The following is a 21003-nucleotide window of genomic DNA, read 5'->3' on the forward strand; positions in this document are numbered from 1 at the left end:
CCTCTGAAATAAATTTTTGTATATAGTAGTTAAATGGTGAACTTGTAGATTTCAAAGTGTACATTCAGGTTTTTCAAATCAAGAAGCTGATAAATTAGAAAACTCCATACAGAGTAGCTCTCAGATTTTTTGTTTATGATGCAATGAGCTGGTTTATCAGTAGAGTGAAATACAGATCACTTCCTGGAACATGTGCTTGTTAACTCTATCAGAGGACTCCATGATCATGGCAAGATATTTACTAAAATTCTGGGTCTGGTTCATTTTTACATTTCCTTTCTGTCTTTCACACCAATATTCTCCCAGCCTCCCTCTATTTGTCTTCCAACCAGTTTTATAATAGTTGGAGATATCAGACTGGTTCTGTTACTCCATAGAGAGCTGATTGCCAGTTAGAGAATCATCAGTGTATCAGGTAAAAGGGCCCTGGAATACTAATTAATTGATTTGCAGTAGGAATTTCTGGGCTGATACTTTTTTGTCTTAAATAATTGATAACACACCTCCAAAGAGGCAGTAATTTTATTTCTTTGTTAAAGTCAGACTTAACTCTTTGTTAAAGTCAGATTTAATCCTCCTACTTTATGATTCTATGAATCTTGTGGATTCAACTTTTTTTTTTTACATTCAGTTTCAAATTTAAGGGTATCATTCATACAGAAATACCACTAGTAAGAATGCTATTTAAATAATGCTAAAACTAAATCTCAGCATAGGAAATCCACCAATCCATCCAACACATATTCATTAAGTACTATTTACCTGGAATTATTTTAGGTACTAAGGCAGAAATAAAGATGGGTAAGTCAGAGTCCCTACCCTGAGTAGGTCATGTCCACTGAGTATTTGTTATTGCTCGATTATGACATGCTATGCACAAGGCATTCCTTGTTATGTATCTCAGAACTCACTTCTTGTTTGTGGGTATCAAGAGTTGAAGATCTAACCCATTCCCTTTCTATTAAGGGTCCCACCTTTTCTTTAATCTGGTTCATAAATTAGTTACTTTGTGCATATACTTTGTAGTTGTGTGTTTTGAAACCATGTCTGTGCCCCATCCTTTCCAGGACAAAGGAGAACACAGTTACTCTTTGAAATCATGAAGATACCACTCAATTCTATCAAATTATGGCATTCTCAACATTTCAGATTATTTTTTACACTTTGAGAAAATGAAACATGAATGGAATAAAAGATTCTTGACATGGCAGAATTACACTGATGAAGAACATATGTGTGACTGCCAGGGGTGAATGGAATAAAAGATTCTTGACATGGCAAAATTACACTGATGAAGAACATATGTATGACTGCCAGGGGTAACACAGGTAGTGATAGAACAATTCTGTGTCCTGATTGTGGTGGTATTACACAAATCTCTACATATAAAATCTCATAGAAATAGATACCCCCCATAATACAGTCAGCCCTCTGTATCTGTGGGTTCTGCATTTGTGAACTCAACAACCTATGGATCAAAAATATTCAGAAAAATATTGTATCTTTACTGAACACGTTCGGACTTTTCCCCATCATTGTTCTCTACACACTACAGTATAACAACTATTCACATAGCATTTACATTTTAAGTAACCTAGAGGTGATTTAAAGTACAGGAGAGGACTATGCATATGCACATATTATATGCAGATACTGTTCCATTTGATATGGAGGACTTGAGCATCCAGGGATTTTGGTATGTGCAGGAGGTCCTGGATCCAGTCGCTCACAGATACTGAGGGATGACTGTATACACATATACGATATATAGCATATGAAATTTTTATTTCATCCGTTGTAGTTTTGTTAATAGTATTGTATCAGTGTATTTGTTAATAGTATTGTTATCAGTGTCATTTTCCTGGTTTTGATAATGTATTATGGTTATGTAAGATGTTATTGTTTGGGGAAGCTGGGTAAAGGGTACAGGGAAATGCTCTGTAATATTTTTGCAACTTCTTGTGAGTCTAAAGTTATTTCAAAAGAAAAAAAATCTTTAAGGGAAGGGAAAAGTATCAAGTATCATATAACCAGATAAATGTAAAGTTAAGGTGTGGTGACTCCAAACATTGGGAATATCTGACCTTAAGACACATTATTACTGCAGTAATTAGAAATGTCATGGCTTCACATTAATCATGAATGACTTAGGCTCTGGACAGAATTTAGGACACTGTAGCCTGCTGTCTTCTCTTAGGGGAATAATGAAATTCATTCCAGGAAGACTCTGACGTTCTGCAAAAAAAAAAAAAAAAAAAAAAAAAAGCATTCTGACCTTATGTGCAACTCTGTTATCTTGAAAACTGTTTTAAACTTCTGCTTTGGCAACCAAGCCTACTAAACAAGTAGAGAATAGGAAACTAATTTGAATTTCTTTTTCTCCCATCCCCTGCCTCTGGGGAGTATGAGTTCTAATTGATAATAAGAGAATAAATGAGAACTATGGTGTGTATGTAATCCATAGATGAATAACCTTCCAGTAATGGAAGGTTGACTTTATCTTTCTTTTCCACAGACTCCTCCACCACTTTCTGATATTTTTCTTTCTCTTCTTTACTTCTCTGTTAGGGCTCATTTTTGTCCTTCCCTTTCCGTAGACAGCTTTGGTGTGATGGTGTCACTGACATTCTCATTGTGTCTTCCCTCCTCTAGCTATCTTAATGACTTGGACCGCGTAGCTGACCCTGCCTACCTGCCTACGCAACAAGATGTGCTTAGAGTTCGAGTCCCCACCACAGGGATCATCGAATACCCCTTTGACTTACAAAGTGTCATTTTCAGGTAGTAATTGAGTCCATAAAACCTATTTCCCAGCTTTTTATGCCTTGAGTACATTTGGTAAACTCTATAAATACTGGAATCGTGTAGCCTTTAAAACAAGATAGCCATTTTACCAATTATTATCATTAGTTACACAAATAAAAGGACATATCCCTGAAGGAGGAAACAATAGAAAGATGTACTGGAGGCCGGGCACAGTGGCTCACGCCTGTAATCCCAGCCCTTTGGGAGGACAAGGTGGGTGGATCACCTGAGGTCAGGAGTTTGAGACCAGCCAGGCCAACATGGTGAAACTCCTTCTCTACTAAAAATACAAAAATTAGCTGGGCGTGCTGGCGGGCGCCTGTAATCCCAGCTGCTTGGGAGGCTGAGGTGAGAGAATCACTTGAACCCAGGAGGCAATGAGACGAGATTGCACCACTGCACTCCAACCTGGGTTACAAAGCGAGACTCCATATCAAAAAAAAAAAAGAGAGAGAGAGAAAGGTGTACTGTCCTGGAACATTTGGCATTTCAATTTAAATCACTAAGAAATCAATAAAAATCTTAGTTTTGCTTGTGGTTGAGTAAAATCGGTTAATAAACCATTGGTCTTAACTGTAATTTCTTGGGCAATCATTTTAACTGTAAGGACAATGGATATGTTTTTAGAATTATGTAAGCTATGAATGATCTTATGGTGCTGTCAAGCACAAATTATATAGTGTCAGAAGTTTTCATGCTGGTATTTTCCCCGGGTCCTCTGGTACCAATGCAACATTTTTCAATAGCAAGAATAATATGTGATATTTTGTGTTCATAAAATATGTTGCTTAAAAAATTTTGAAATACATGATTTTGAAAATGGTTTAATTAACCTAGTCTACATTTACCTAGCAAAATAGAATGAAATTTATTACCTCATCTCTCACTGCTGCTATTCTGTCTGGATAATACTTCAACAGAAGCATTCTGTTGTTTTGCTTTTAGGATGAGAAAAAATAAACAATACTGATGTACTTTCATTCAGTCTCTTATTACACAATCACTCAGTTCTACTTTTAGTTAGAATACAAACTACATGGTGCTTTGAGAAATGAGAATGTGTCTTGGAGTGTGGAGAGTTGATTTTCTAGGAGCGCCCACCCCGTTGAAGATGGATGGGTGCGATATTGGTTATGAAGTAGAAGTTATTATCTCCTGTGTCACTCTGCCAAGTGATTCTGATTAGCAGGCCCACCTTCATTCCTTGCCGTGACACTGTGTTTTCTCCTAATCGGCCTCTGTACCTGAGGTCAAATCTGGCTGCCATGCATTGCTCTAATAGATACTGCCACAAAGCAGGTGGTATTTTGAAACTGTTTCTGAGCCTCAGTTTTTTAATCTATAAAATGGTTGTATTGCATTAGATGATCCCCAGGGTTCCTTGTAGCTCCAGCATCCTATATTACTTACGTTTTAAGTTTAGAGTATATAGATTTAGAAATCTTTAATTTGAGACACCCAGATTTCCTTCCTCCATGTTACGAACTGTTTTTAGAAAACATTCATTTCATGGGGATTTTCATCTACTTATTGCTTCGCAATTAGTGGATTCTGAAACCAGATTACAATTACATGTTGTTTTTTCCATGTTTTGTACACTAGCTTTTGAAGTACATTTTTTTGCCACTACAGTAAAAGTAATGACTTAGAAGTATAATTTTCCACCACCGTCAGAAGCATCTTTTAGGGCCCAGTGTGACAGAGTTTCATGGAAAGAGGATTTCATGTAAATTAGTAGCATATTATTCACGCCTTGGCATTGGGAAAGAGCCAGCATTTTAATACTTCTGAAGATCTAAGAATTTTGACTTCGATGTCTTTAGTACGTGGATCTCCCTGGATCCGTTGTTTTGCCCCTTACATCTGTCTCCTGTGCCTTACTAGGCTTACGAGCAGTCACTTAGAAGATCCTTGAGTTCTTAGTTTAGGTTAATGCCAGGAGGCAGGAAAACACCAGTAGTGACTGCAGTTTTAAACAAATGTTTAAAGAGCCCTACTTTCAAATTTTTGTACCTAAACCGCTCATTCTCTGAGACTGTTTTTTTCCTGTGAACATTGTGTACAGTTCATTCAAGATACAGATTCAACAATTTGGACAAACTTTGACTCAGTGCCAAGCATTGCTAGATATTTTCAGACATACATTGCCACTCAAATTAATTGATGTCAGTGTTGGTTTCTGAGCAGTAATTCAGCACAGAATTGATGTGTTCAAAACAAATGATTGAAATGATTCACATGATGGCTTCTGTCTTGTACCTTGTAGTATCTTCATTCACTCATGCTTCATTTCCAGTAAGTGACCTGACATGGCTAGACCTGTGCCAAATTCTTATCAATATTGGGAAGAAATAATTGCCCAAAATGCCTACTCTGCTAATGAAGGCTGAGTGGGGTCGTATCTGCATTTAGTGGAAGCATCATAGCACCCATATTGAAATGTATAGCATCTCACATATTTTAAGTGTACTTGTAGTCATATCTAGCATCCATAAAAAATACATGAGGATCTGTTTTCCGATTTTATAGGAAAAGAAACTGAAGTTCAGTATTTGCCAGTAGGGCTTAACACAAAACTCATTCAGTTTTGGACTCTTCAGTTCTTCATTAAATAAAGTACCATTTTGCTTGGCACAGATAAGGATTTTTTTTACAGTGTTACAGTTTTCATGCACACTGGTAACTTTCTTAAAACCATCATGATGTTTTACCCAGAATGTCTTGACTTTGAATATTAGGTAATAGGAAATTAGTAATTATTCAATAAGTATTAATTGAATTGACTTGGATGATCATTGTGATTCAAGAGAATATTTTCCCCAAGTTTGTAAGTAGTGCTATATTTATGTTGACTTTTTAGTTTTACTTTATATGTTATTAATATGAGTATTGTTAACCTTGCAGAATGGTCGATGTAGGGGGCCAAAGGTCAGAGAGAAGAAAATGGATACACTGCTTTGAAAATGTCACCTCTATCATGTTTCTAGTAGCGCTTAGTGAATATGATCAAGTTCTCGTGGAGTCAGACAATGAGGTAAGTGTTCTTTAGACAGGCAATGGATTATCATTTTATTATCTGATACAAGAAAATGATCGGAAGTAGGGTATGGGGAATGGGGTGAACTGACTTCTTTGCTTTCTTGAAATTTGATTTTAGGACTTTTAAAATAACCAAAAATAATCCTGTTACCACATAGTACACTCAAAGTAGCAAGCTCTTCTGTCAGATGTATGAGCAGGTCTGTGTGTTCAAATCTAATTAGAGTCTATCTGATACTTTTTAACACTATGCAGAGGTTCTAAAAATGAAAATAACATGGAAATCCTAGGCTAATCATCGGATCATTTTACAGTCTTCCTCCTACAGGATAGAACTGGGAGTGTTGGAGTGAGTCATCATGTTTTGTTTTGTTTTCATTTTGTTTAAATCATTGTTTGTGTGATGGGTGTGTCCCAAAGAGTACTCAAAATCTCTCTTGGCAAATGTGAATGACTTTGCAGCTGGGCTCTAAATCAGGTTCATTATGAGCCATGGAATGTCTTGGTGAGGCGGCCTTTCTGCTCTTACAGAATTCTCTAGGCTGCTGCATAATTTTGTCTCTATTACGCAGTGAGCAGTTGAAGAAGTGTCCTTAATATGCCTGTCTGGAGAACGAATTCAGTATTGCTATCTCCTCCCATTTACAGGGAAACTTAATAGGTGTAAATGTGGATTTTGAGGATGGTAAAGACCTGACGATGAATCAGTTGATTATGGAAGATAATTAAGGGATGTAGAAATCCGTGCTTCTTGAGCTGTAGTTGTGTGCATGTGTGTGTGTGTGTGTGTGTGTGTTGGGGGAACAGAGAAGACACCATTGATACCCTGTTAGAGGCAGAGTTTGCAGTGTGATAGGTTAATAATAAATATTAAATATCCTAATAATAGGGTAGAAAAAAAGAAGGAAGTGAGAGATCCCCATTTGCTGACTAAAATAGGATCTAGCATATTATGCTTTTAATACAGTACATTTTTTAGGTACACAAGAATTCCTGACTTGTTCTTTTAAATATTATTTCTGCCGGTATTAATATCTCCATTAAAATACATATCCAAGCTTCTATAGTATTTCTTTTATGTATAGGATTGATAAAGTTTCCATGAACCAATGTCTCATGTAGAACCGAGAGTTACCTGTTGATGCATTTTGGAATCATTCCTGAGTTGCGAGTATATCGGCTTTGGAGTCAGCCAAATAACTTCTGTTTAAGAATGAGACTTCTTTATCAATCAGTTGCCCCCAATAACTATAAAGCAAAGTGCCTAAAAGCATGATACAATATACGACAGTAAGTTACCACGATATAAGGCAGTTACTGTCAGAATTTTAGCTATGATATCTCTATATGTATATCTTTATGTCTGTGCTTGTTTGTTGTTACATAATTCCTGGATGTAGTATTTTAAACATACCGCATATTTTGGGAGCAGATCTATGCTAACACTTCTGATTTTTTTGAATGTTGTATCAAGACAAAAAAATATTCTGAGGGCTTCCCTACTATATGCTGGGTACCAGAGTATCTAAACAGACGCAAAAATGGGGAAAAAAATCAACTCTCCACTAAAAGACCTTATAAACGAGATGTGCTTTTGGTCAAAATAAGCCATATGGGAAAAGGTAAGCCTTTGCTATGTAGGTTGTCATTTCTCTTCTTTAATTTGCCATCCAATAAAATAAAATTTGCATTTATCAGTTACACAAGAGATATAAGAAGCAAATGTGAATTTATTTCTGATGTTTACATTATAGCTAGAGGAGGAGAAGTGTTTATCAACACACGTTTTACACAAGATAAATGTATTATATATATGAAGAAATAATAGGTCATGATTTAATACTTAGCAATTTACCACTTTAAAATTATCAAAATGGAAAAGAAAGTAGATTCCTTTGGCAACTCATAAACTAATTCAGTTCAACCGAATTGAATCTGGTTCTTCAGTTATCTGAACATTACAGATCATTTATTCCATTTTTCATCAGACATAGCTAATAGTGACTAGATTTTTATATAAAAGTATATCATGTTAATCAGAATAAAATGGCATCGTTTTTATTATCATGTGTCATAATTAAAGTTCCCACAGTAACTTGACATTCAATGTACAGGTACTAAGAACGTCTAAAAATATTGTCCCAGTTCCTTTGATTCCTGTGGTGATGCCTTATGCTCCTTTTAAATAGTTACAAATTAAAATAATAAAGCTATCATTTTTTCATTTGGACTCCCTTATCACTTGTGAATCTTTTGAAAGTCTAGGTAATTCTATAAGATGAAAGTCAACTTATATGTTGTTCCTTTCTGAGACCTCTAGTCAAGCCTGATGATAGTATGGGATCACGAGAAAAGTACTATTCATTAATTGCTTCATCCATGTTAGCCACAGCTGTCACCGTCTATAATTAGGAAGTACTGTCAAAAATATTTTTTAATGTTGGCATGTAGTCGCATTATCCCTTTTTTTCCCCCAGTTGTACTAATGTATGATAATGTCATTGCCTCTCAGCTTCCTTAATCATTAAGAAAATTCAGAACTACGGAATTCTAGTTTCCCCAGATTTTTTGGTTTTGGTGAGACAAAACTGAAATAAGCTCCAGAAACATTTTGTTCTTGGTTTAGAAGTCTGATGTTCATAACTTTAATCCAAAACAGACTTTGTTGTGCCTCCCTCCCTTGGTATATATTTGTAAGAAAAACCTAGGAATGGATTCTGACGGCTTTTCTTTCTATCCCAGGAAACTGGAAAATGCATTGCAGACCACAGACAAAAGCAGCTAAGGGAAGCATTTTAGATTATTGCTTTTGCTTTTTAATATTTCTAAAACCTTATATATTAATCTTCATAATTTTATGTAGGTCTTTTTTCTGCCTAGATTCTCAGCCTTTCTATTGTTTGGGGAATGAATGTCTTTTTTCCTTCAAAAAGGAAATACATTATCAAATAGTGGCTAGAATACCCAGGGTGGTAGAACTTTGTTGATCTGTGTATTCCCTTTGCTGTCTTATTTTTCCTGTGATAACACACCAGCATGGAGTCCACTATTCTGCTGTAATCCTTTCATGGGTACATGATTTCAGTGCTCCTGAAAGCCCAAAGCACACAATGAGACATGCTTGTAACATATTTTAGTTTATCAGTGTGTATCCAAACACTGCCTTTTAGTCTTTGTTTTTCTGATTTTCTGTTTCATGAATAGCTGAGCACTACTGCAAAGATGTTTTCTCAGATATTGTCTCAATGTCTGTCTTCCAGGCTAAGCTCTTTATAGAATCTCAGACTGAGATCTTTTTCTCCTCCATGTCCTTTTTGAATGTGAGCTTTGAATTTATTAATCATCTTGAAATGGTCATGAGGAATTGTGTTATCGTTTTATTAAAACTCAAGATAGTTCTCCCTACCCTAGGCCCTCCTTTGATCAAGATGGATTCCCTGACCTTGGTTCCCATAAACATTTACTCATCCTTCAAACCTGATTTTTGAAGTTGCTCAATTGATAAAGTAAAAGGAGAGCGTAGACGTTTATCATACCTTAGCACTTTATATCCAAAACTTGCTGAAGCTATTACTCATCGGAATCTACCAGCTGACCTCCCCATGGAGGGGACAAATCAGGTTTACTGATGTGCATCATAATGATGAGGTTACAGGAATGGAGAGATGGCGTGTGGCCAAGGTCACTCAAGGCCAGGTCCCCTGCCCTGCCAGACCAGGTCCCCTGCCCTTCCAGACCAGCTTTCTTTTCCCTCCCTCACAGTGTCTTCTAGATGTTAGAGACAAACTTAAAGAAAAAGCAAGAGGAGCTATCAGGCAGCAAAGAGGGTGGAAGTAGAATGAAAATCCTGCCCTTTCATGAAGGAGTTGAAATAACTCTTCTCTGCCTCTTAAGTTCTTCTTACACAGATTGGTAGTAATAGACAAGCCAGTAATTTAAAGTTCCTGTATTGCTCATTTGATTTTGAACTGTCTTAAAACAGTTAGTCTAAAATGTGCATTTCCTTTGGATATGTCTCTTCTAGTAGGTTTTAAAATGAAGCCATTTTGAAGTTATTCAGATGCAATCAAAATTTGAACATTTTCTTTAAAAAGTGTGAAACACTCAAGCCTGTAATCCCAGCACTTCGGGAGGCCGAGACAGGCGGATCGCGAGGTCAGGAGAACGAGACCATCCTGGCTAAAATGGTGAAACCCCGTCTCTACTAAAAAAAAAAATACAAAAAATTAGCCGGGCGTAGTGGCGGGCGCCTGTAGTCCCAGCTACTCGGGAGGCTGAGCCAGGAGAATGGCATGAACCTGGGAGGCGGAGCTTGCAGCGAGCCGAGATCGCGCCACTGCCCTCCAGCCTGGGCGACAGAGCAAGACTCCTCAAAAAAAAAAAAAAAAGTGTGAAACATGTACTTTGTTCTGCTCTAAAAATTGTTGAGTGAGCTTTTGGGAATTTTCTTCAGATGACATTCAGCTTTTGGGGGGAAAACCTGACTAAAAATTGAGGAGAAAAAAACTCAAACCCCAAAGGAAAGACCTAAAGAACATTTATAAGTAGTTAAAAGTAAAAGCTTAGGTTAAGATATCTGGTCTCTAATCGTTAATTGAATTGAATCAAGCCCGCCTTTATCGAATCTTAATCAAATTAGGCCTTTGGTACACTTGGCTCGGATTCATGACCTGATTCATAAGGCTATTCCTGAAAGACACCCAGCTTTTATATTTAACCTCTTTCCTGTTTCCTCATTACTTTGTTCATTTTCAGTCACTTGTCCCTTTTTTAAACTCCTCCTCTCACCTTTCATTCTTTGGCTTTTTTCTTTCCTCATTATTGTACTCCTTCTTCAACTCTTTGTTCTCCTTGCTTCCCTTATGCTAGAAGGAAGTTTTCTGACTACCCAATTATGAGTTTGAATCAGAGACCTGGACTTAGTGCTGCTCAGGGTATAGGGAAACAGACACACATGAACGCTTTTTGTATGCATAAAATTTGGAAAGGTTTTAAAGAATTTACATTGAATTTATACAGTATAATCTATGCAGTAGTTTTTTTTTAAGGATGAATTACGTTATGTGAAAAAGGCCGATTGTGGAATAGTATATTCAATATAATGCAAGATTTGTAATTACAACTAATTATTAATATAAAATTATTATATGGATGATTATTCACCCCTTTGCAAAAAGGAAAGGAATTTGGAAGATTTACTACCAAGGCTACAGTGTAAACAGTGATTGTCATTGTCACTAGGTGATAGCATTAGCAATAATAATTTAAATGATACTTTTTTTTAAAAGGTAAAATAAAATAAGACTTCAATTTGAGAATTGTAGCTCTACCATTTACCAACTTTATCCATTTTTCATTTGGGTTATCTTTTTCTTACTAATTTATAGGAGTTTCTTATTTTCTTTGGATGTGAGCCTTTTGTGTATGTATTACAAATATCTTCTTCCACTTTGTAGCTTGCCATTTATTCTCCTCATGGTATCTTTTGATGAACTGAAGTTATAAGTTTTAAGGTAATTAAATTTGTCAAAATTTATTTTTATGGTTATATGTTATTTTGTGTGTAGCCATATATTCCATGCCCAGTGGGATAAAATAAATCACATGAAAAATCTGGATGAAAGGACAGTAAGGATTGGATGGTGAGATTAAGAATTAAAATATGAATCACACAATTGTGTACCTTTCCTAAAGGTAGGCCACAGATTTAGTCAAGCATCTCTTAGCAACCAATGAAAGGAGATAATCAAGGCCTGTTACAAGAGTCACTGTGTCATTAACATAAAAAGCAAATAGTTACTCAAATTAGCTTCTTCAGGTACTGAGACGCAGGTGACTTCTCCTGCAGCTTGAGAAGGAGATGCCATGGAAGGAAGTAAATCAGATTCAGGATAATATCCATTGAGGGAACCAAATGTTAGAATTCATAAGGGCTGTTTCTTTAGCTTCCCTCAATAACAGTGCCATAACATGAAAGTGTGTGATGGGCTAATACCGTGTGGTCTAAATACACAGCTTGATACAAGAATGAAACTTAGAATAGCACAGAAAATGGGTTTTGTTTACTTCTATTTCCATAAACTGAGTGAGAGAGAAGAGTATATAATTATAGAGAACTTAAAATTTTGACCTACCTGCTTCCAGTCTTCATTTTTCACAGAAGTAAAATGATACAGATAAAATTAAAGACCATGTGTAGCCCTCCCTCATTCATTGTTCCCCTTCCCCAGAAGCCACTGGCCTCATGTTGGCATTTATCATTCCTAGGCATAGTTTTTCACTCTTTCACTACGTGTGTATGTGTCACTGAGTGATACTGGATTCTAAATATTATGCATGATTATACATTTTATTAAAATGGTTTCATTTTGCAGTTTGGTATTTTTTCACTTAGAATTGTTGTTGAGTTTTTTTTCATGTTGCTACACGTGACTCTGTTTTATTTATTTAAACTACTATATCACCCTATTATGTGAATATTCCCTGCTGTGTTTCACATGCTCCTCAGGCAGTTTGGTTGTTTGTAATGCACATGACCTTTTCCTAGTCTTGTTTGGTTTCCCTCTCACTCCAACCCATAATGGAGTTGTGTTTTTGTTTTTTATATATACACAACTGAAAATGTCTTCTGGAAATACTGTTACACATATGGAAATTATCTGTCACTACATGGTTTGTCTTTTTCATTTTGTTTATTTTTCAGAAGGGTTTGGGGTTTGTTTTGTCTTGTTTTGTTTTTTGAGATGGAGTTTTACTCTTGTCGCCCAGGCTGGAATGCAATGGTATGATCTTGTCTCACTGCAACCTCCGCCTCCCGGGTTCCAGCGACTCTCCTGTCTCAGCCTCTCGAGTAGCTGGGATTACAGGAATGCACCACCATTCCTGGCTAATTTTTGTGTGTTCAGTAGAGGCAGGGTTTCACCATGTTGGCCAGGCTGGTCTTGAACACCTGACCTCAGGTCATCCATCCGCCTCCGCCTACCAAAGTGCTGGGATAACAGGCATGAGCCACCGTGCATGGCCAGCAGAAGGGTTTTAATTTAATGTGATCAACTCACTCATTTCTTTATTGGTTATATTTTTGTATTTTCTTCAAGAATTCTTTTTCTTCCCTAAGAATATGAAGATATAATCTCTCATTTTCTAGTAAAATTTATAAGATTGTGCTTTTCATAGGCTTCCTGCATACATATAATTGATTTTATGCATGGTAGGAAGTAAGGATTTAATACTTCCTTGCTATTCTTCTATCAGTTGTGCCAATACCATTTATTGAATGGGAAGTTCATCCATCTTTTCTCCACTTTTTTTACCTTTTTAATTGTGAAATACATACACATAAAGAAGAGTACACACAAAATATACAGCAGTGGTTTATCACAAAAGCAAACATCTGTTTAACACCCCTATCAAGAAATAGAACTTTGCCAAGACCATTGATGTGTGCAGGTGCCCCCTCCTACCAGGTAGCCACTATTCACTCAGGTAATTATTTTCCTTTTCTTGTTAGTTTTTCCCCCTCCCACTTCTTTTCAGTTTTAACACTTAAGTATGCTTCCGTAAATACCATAGTTTAGTTTTAACTTGTGTTTAACTTTTATACAAAGAGAATCAAGTAGTGTATTTTTTTAACCTTGTATAGACAGTATATTATTTTAAACTTTTATATAAAGGATAGCAAAGAGTGTATTTTCTTTTGTGTTTGGATTCTTTTGCTCAATATTATGTCTGTAAGGTATATACATTCTATGTAATTCACTCATTTATACTGTCATCTAGTATTCTAGTGCATGAAAATTCCACAATTTATTTACCCATTTTACTGTTGATGGACTTCCTGGGTGTTTTTCCAATTTGGGGCTATTACAAATAATGCTGATGTGAATACTCAGTTATGTGTCTCTTGTTGCACATAGGTGTGCATTTCTGGTGGATATGCACCTAGTAGTAGTATTACAAGCACATAGAGTAAGCATACCTTCAGATTTAATAGGTAAAACCAAAGCATTTTCCACAGTAAATGAACAAATTTACCCTCTCAGCAATGTCTGAAAGTTCCTGTCATTTCACATCTTTGTCAACCCTTGGCATTATCAGTCTGTTCCATTTTAGCCTTCTGGTGACTAGGTAGCTGAGCTGTAGTCCGTACCTGTGCCTGTTTACTCAGGCATATCTTCCTGGTGAATAGCTGTAGTGCAATGCAAAGATGCTTCACTAGAGTCCCATCCCTTCAGCCTCTCAGCTGCTGCTTCCAGAATCAGCAAATACCTCCATGGGAAAATTGACCCCAAATGCTGGGCTCACTTCTCTAGACCTATTCTTTCCCAAACTTTGGCCTGGTAATTCTTCACTATCTTTTAGTTCTCTGGGGCCTTTAAGCAGGTGTATTTTTTAATTTGTTAACTCTTTTTTTTTTTTTTTTTTTTTTTTTTGAGACGGAGTCTCGCTCTGTCCCCCTGGCTGGAGTGCAGTGGTGTGATCTCGGCTCGCTGCAACCTCCACCTCCCAGGTTCACGCTATTCTCCTGCCTCAGCCTCCCGTGTAGCTGGGACTACAGGTGCCCACCACCACGTTCGCCTAATTTTTTTGTATTTTTAGTAGAGACGGGGTTTCGCCGTGTTAGCCAGGATGGTCTCGATCTCCTGACCTCATGATCCGCCTGTCTCGGCCTCCCAAAGTGCTGGGATTACAGGCGTGAGCCACTGCGCCCGGCTTGTTAACTCTTCTAATTGTGCTCCTTTGCGTTGATATTAATGATACATGTGACATGTATCAAGTTTTATTATATGCACGAGTCTTTTTCTGGGCTGTTTGGTTGATCTGCGTCTGCCATACCAATATAAGAGTTATCAAATCACTAGTTATAATAATCTTAATATCTAGTAGATGAAATCTGTCCATCTTGTTCTTTGGAGTTTTCTTGGTTGTCTGTCCTTTACTGTTCTATTTGAATTTTAAGATCAGCCCATCAAATCAGTACTTCACAAGTGCTTCAGATTGTGATTTCACATTTTGGGGTGCAGTTCTGTATTATGTCTTTTATAACAAACTAATTGAATTATTTAAATTTTAATTTCTTGTCTGCATAATCAGTTAACTGACAGGAACTGTCAGATACTGACAGTTTTTATTGTTTTTAATGTTTTTATTGGCATATACATGTATAGAAAAGTATACAGATTGTAAGTATTCAGCTTGATGAATTGTCACAAAGTGAACACATCCATGTAGTTACCATCCACCACAAGAAATAGATATTATCAGCAGCTCCCTGCGATGGTTCACAGGGAATATATATGTTCAACTGTGGTAGATACTGCCTGTGTTAGCTTCCTCGAACTCTTGAAACAAAGCACTGCAAACTCAGTGGGTTACAACAGAAACTTATTCTCCCCAGTTCTGGAGGTTAGAAGTCTGAAATCAAGGTGTTGGTGGGGCTAAAATTCCTCCAAAGTCTCTAGAGGAGAATCTGTTCTTTTTCTCTTCCACCTTCTGGTGACTGTTGGCATTCCTTGTGGCTGCACAACTCCTATCTCTGACTCTGTCTTCACATGGCCTTCTCCTCTGTATTCACCTTCTCCTCTTCCGTGTCTTCTAAGGACTTGTCCTACAAATATGGGTGGGATTTAAGGCCCACCCACATAATCTAAGATGATTTCATCTCAAGATCCTTACAGCAAAGACCCTCTTGACAAATAAGATTGCATTCACAAGTTCTGGGGTTAGGGCATAGACATACCTTTCTGAGAGTCACTATTCAGCCCAACGACACTGCCAAACAGTTTAAACATTGGAAGAGTTGGCACTCCCACCAACAGTGTGTATGTGTTCTATTTGATCCATACCTTAGACAGCGTAGATCAGCTTTTAAATTTCAGACATTCAGTTGGGTGTATAATAGCATATCATTGTGGTGTGAATTTGTCTTTCCCTAATTAAAATCAGATTGAGTGCTTTGCCATGGGAAATATTTTTGAAGTGCTTATTCTGTGTCAGTATTCTGTTGATCTGTCCTTTTTATTATTAATATAGAGGAATTCTTTATAAATCAGTGATGCTCATCCATTGTTAAGTTCACTGTTTTCAAGTAACTTCTGCTCCTTCATGACTTGCCTTTTCACTACATTGAATTTATCAGTCTTTTAAAGTTTGTCTTTTATCCTGTCCTTCTTAAGGAATCTTTCCCCCCAATAGTAGTGTATAACATTTACATTTTATAAGTAGATATTTTAGCATACCGATTTTTTGTTTTTCAGTTATATTATCTGCATAGTTTCACATTTTATAAATTTTGTCAATTCTGAATACACTGAAAAAATACTATTAATAACAACATTGTAATATCATAAATGTTTGTACCTAACCACTGACATAAAATTTTTTTGTCAATACTGAGATCATTTGGGTGGGAATTACCCATTTGTGTAATTTGGGAACTCTGGGGAAAATTGAAATATATTAAACTTTTATTTTAAGATACACATTTATCTTAAATAGAATAAAATAAAAATATATGTAAAATATAAATTATATACACTGTGTGATATAATGTCAAATTACCTTCCCAATCTTGTGTCATGAAAGTATTTTGTACAGCTTGGTTGGCTCATAGAAGTATACCAAAATGGATCTCTGGCAGGGGAGAAAAGGAAGAACCATCCACTCACTTTTTTGTAGAAAAAAAAATAAAGCCCTCTGAAAAACAAAATATGCATTTGTTTTCCCCTCAATGACTTATTTTTAAATCTCCCACTGTAATTGTAAACTTATGTATTTCTTCTTTTAATTCCATACTTCTCTATTTTTGAGGCTTCTTTATTATGTGTGTTATTAGTTTGAAATTTTTATATGTTTCTGATAATTTATTCCTTTTGTCATCAAGAATTTTTTTTAAGAGACAGAGTCTTGCTATGTTGCCCACGTTGTCCTTAAACTCCTGGGCTCCAACGATCCTCTCACCTCAGCTTCCAAGTAGCTGGGAGCTGGGATTACAGCCATGAGCCACCATATCTGGCTCAAAAATAATGCTTTTTTAAATTCAGAAGTTCTCTGTGCCAAAATAATGCAGTTATACAGGAAGCAAACTAGAAGTGCTAGTATCCTGCCTCTCAGCCCTGGGTTAGAAGACAGAACAAGATCTATGTTTTCCTAAGTAGTGAGAACTGAGCAGTGGGAAGGTAGGCAGTGGTAGCAGCAAGGTCAGAGCAGCAGTGGGAGACCACACAGGCAGGCGGTGACTTGAAGAGATTGGGACCAACGTGAGAAGGAGAGACGATGTGAAAGAAACATAGTCTGTAGAGACAGAAGAGCCAGCTATAAAGGAAGTACACAATATTAACTTGAGTTTTAAAAACATAACAGCTTATTGAGGTATATTCATATACAAAAACTATACCATTTTAAAATGTACAAGTCAGTGACTTTCCTATGTTCACGGAACTGTACAGTCATTACCGCTATTTCATTTTGTATACACACACTTTATGTTTTAGAGGAATTTTAGGTTCACAGCAAAATTGAACAGAAAGTACAGAGATTTTCCCCTATATCCTCTACCCCACATGCAGGAATAGCCTTCCCCACTATCAGCATCTGGAACCAGAGTGACAAATTGTTACAATCAATGAAACTACATATATACATCATTATCACCCAGTTTACGTTAGGATTTACCCTTTAGGTTGTATGATTGATGGGTTTTGACAAATGTAAAATGTTATATATTTACCATTATAGTGTTGTACAAAATTGTTTCACTGCCCTAAAAATGCTCTGTGCTCTATTTATTCCTCCCTTCCTCCTGCTGTTTGGCAACCACTGATCTTTCTACTGTCTTCATAGTTTTCCCTTTTCTAGAATGCCAGTAGTTGGAATCATACAGTTTGTAGCCTTTTCAGATTGGCTTCTTCCAGTCTGGCTTCTCCTGATATGCTTTTGAAGTTCCTCCATGTCTTTTCATGGCTTCGTCATTACTTTTTAGTACTGAATAATAGTTCATTGTCTAGATGTAACACAGTGTATCCATTCACCTGCTGAAGGACATCTTGGTTGCTTCCAAGTTTTGGCAGTTTTATGAATGAAGCTATAAACATTTATGTGCATGTTTTTGTGTGTACATGTTTTCAGCTCCTTTGGTTAAATACCAAGGAGCACGATTGCTGGATTATATGGTAAGAGTATGTTTAGTTTTTTTAAGGGAAACTGCCAAACTGTCTTCCAAAGTGGCTGTACCAGTTTTCATTCCCACCAGTGATGAATGAGAGTTCTCTTGCTCTACATGCCCACCAGTGGTCGGTGTTTGGGATTTTAGCCATTCTAATAGGTGTGTAGTAGTATTTCATTGTGGTTTTTATTTGCATTTCCCTAATGGCATATGGTACAGAACATCTTTCTACGTTTATTTGCCTTCTGTATATCTACTTTAGTGAGGTGAACAGATGTACATATCTTCGAAAATTTTATCTTAGAAAATTTTAGAGCATTTTTAATTGAATTGTCCATTTTTTATTTGTTACATTTTAAAAGTTCTTCATATATTTTGAATAATAATCTGGCTACAATCACTTAATATTTCCAGGAGTTTTTAAGTTAGTTTTTTTCAGATGAGAACAGAGACAGTTTTCTTCCTTCTCAAACTGTGTACCTTTTATTTCCTTTTCTTATTTTATTACATTTGCTAGGACTTCCAGTTCAGTGCTGAAAAGGAGTGTTGAGAGGAGACATCCTCACCTTGTTCCTGATCTTAGAGAGAAAGCTTCTAGTTTCTCACCATTAAATATATTAGCTGTAGATTTTTTAATAGATGTTCTTTATGAAGTTGAGGAAGTTCCCTTCTATTCCTAATTTCCTGCAAGTTTTTATCATGAATGGGTATTGGATTTTGTCAAACATTTCTTCTGCATCTGTTGATATGACCCTATGATTTTTTTCATAGCCTATTGGCCTGTGGATTACATTAATTGATTTCCAAATGTTGTACCTAGGTATCCCATTGCATACCTGGGATAAATCCCACTTGGCTATGGTGTATAATTATTTTTATACATTGTTATATGTGGTTTGCTAATATTTTATTGGGAATTTTATATCTGTATTTATCAGAGATATTGGTCTGTAGCTTTCTCAGAATGACTTTGTCTGGTTTTGGTATTAATGCTGGCCTCATAGAATGAGTTAGGAGGTATTCCCTCTGCTTCTATCTTCTGAAAAGAATTGTAGACAATTGCTAAGATTTCTTTCTTAAATCTTTGATAGAAGTCACAGTAGCCTCCATGTCTATAGCCAACTGGTTTTTGACAACGTTCCAAGAACATACATTGGGGAAAGGACAGTCTTTTCAATAAATGGTGTTGTGAAAGCTAGATATCCACATCCAAAAAATGAAACTACACCCCCACGTCCCACCCTTTACAAAAATCAACGCAACATGGATCAAAGACCTAAATATAAGACACAAAACTACTAAAGGAAAACATAGGGGAAAACATCAGGACATAGGTCTGGGAAAAGATTTTTTGAATAAGACTTCAAAAGCAAAAATAAATGAGATTATATCAAGCTAAAGAGTTTCTCTGCAGCAATGGAAACAACAGAGTAGAATGAACCTACTGGATAGGAGAAAATATCTGTATTCATCCAACAGGGGGTTAATGTACATGTAGAATATACAAGGAATTCAAACATCTCAACAGCAAAAAAAAAAAAAAAAAATCCAATTAATGCATGAGCAAATGATCTGAAGAGACATTTCTCAAAGGAAGACACACAGTCAACAAATACATGAAAAAATACTCAACATTACTAATCATCAGGCAAATGCAAATTAAAACCACAATAAAGTATCATCTCACCCCAGTTAGGAAGGCCATTATCAAATAGATAAAAAATAGCAAATGCTGGTGAGAATGCAGGAAAAAAAGAAACTCTTGTACACTGTTGGTGAGAACGTAAACTAATATAGATGCTGTGGAGAACAGTACGAAGGTTCCTCAAAAAACTACAAATAGAACCACCGTATAGTCCAGCAATCTCACTGTGGGGCCTTTATCCATAGGAAAGAGAAGTTATTATATCCGAGAGATCTGCATCCCCATGTTGATTGCAGCACTATTCACAGTAGCCAGTGTAACAACTTAGGTGCGTATCAACAGTTGAATAAAGAAAATATAGTGTGTATATACACAGTGGAGTACTGTCCAGCCATAAAAAAAAAAAAAAAAAAAAAAAAAAAAAAAATGAAATCCTATCATTTGCAGCAACATGGATAGAATTGGAGGATATTACATTAAGTGGAATAAGCCAGGAACAGAAAGCTAAACACTGCATATGCTTATATGTGAAAAAAATATTGTAGATCTCATGGAAGTAAAAAGTGGAACAGAGGGTACTAAAGGCTGAGAAGGGTATGGGGAGGGAGAGGTAGGGAGAGATTTGTTAAATGATACAAAATTACAGGTAGATAGGTAGAATAAGTTCTAATGTCCTATAGCACTATTTTATTGTAGTTCACAATAAAATGTTATATATTTTGAAATACCTAGGAGGATATTGAATGTTCCCAACACAAAGAAGTGATACACGTTTGAGATGATGGATATGCTGATTACGCTCATCTGATCACTATGCATTATACATACTACTATATTACTATGTACCCATAAATAGATATGATTATTATTTGCCAATTAAAAAAATTGTTTTAAAGAAAAAAAGAGATCACCAGTGACTCCATCTGGGCCTGCTGTTTACTGTTCAGGAAGGTTATTAATTGTTGTTCCATTTCAGTTACTGAATATAGACCTATTCAGATTGTCTGCTTCATTTTATAGGAGTTTTGGCAAATTGTGTTTCAAAGAATTGGTCTGTTTTATCTAGGTTGTCAAATTTGGGCCTAGAGTTTTTCTAGTGTTCCTTGATTATCCTTTTAATGTCCATGTGATCTATAGTGATCACTTTCATTTCTGATACTAGTGATTTGTGCCTTCTCTCTTTTTTTTTGTTTCTTAGTTAACTTGGCTAGAGTCGTATTTGTTTTATTGATCTTTTCAAAGAATCAGCTTCAGTTTCATTAATTTTCCTCTGTTGATTTCCTGTTTTCAGTTTCATAGATTTCTGCTCTAAATTGTATTACTTATTTTCTTGTGCATATTTGGATTTACT

At 36.2% G+C, this 21003-nt stretch overlaps 1 protein-coding gene across 1 annotated transcript in view; it reads left to right on the forward strand.

The window, feature by feature from the left end:
- The window catches only part of GNAQ (G protein subunit alpha q), a 327817-nt gene that overhangs the window by 240078 nt on the left and 66736 nt on the right, over positions 1-21003 (forward strand). Inside the window, exons 4-5 of the mRNA XM_030919268.1 lie at positions 2653-2781; positions 5710-5839. Of these exons, the coding sequence (XP_030775128.1) occupies positions 2653-2781; positions 5710-5839 (259 nt within the window). The remainder of the gene's footprint in view (positions 1-2652; positions 2782-5709; positions 5840-21003) is intronic.

Source organism: Rhinopithecus roxellana, chromosome 16, assembly GCF_007565055.1.
Source record: "Rhinopithecus roxellana isolate Shanxi Qingling chromosome 16, ASM756505v1, whole genome shotgun sequence".
In the NCBI taxonomy this organism is placed as follows: Eukaryota; Metazoa; Chordata; class Mammalia; order Primates; family Cercopithecidae; genus Rhinopithecus; species Rhinopithecus roxellana.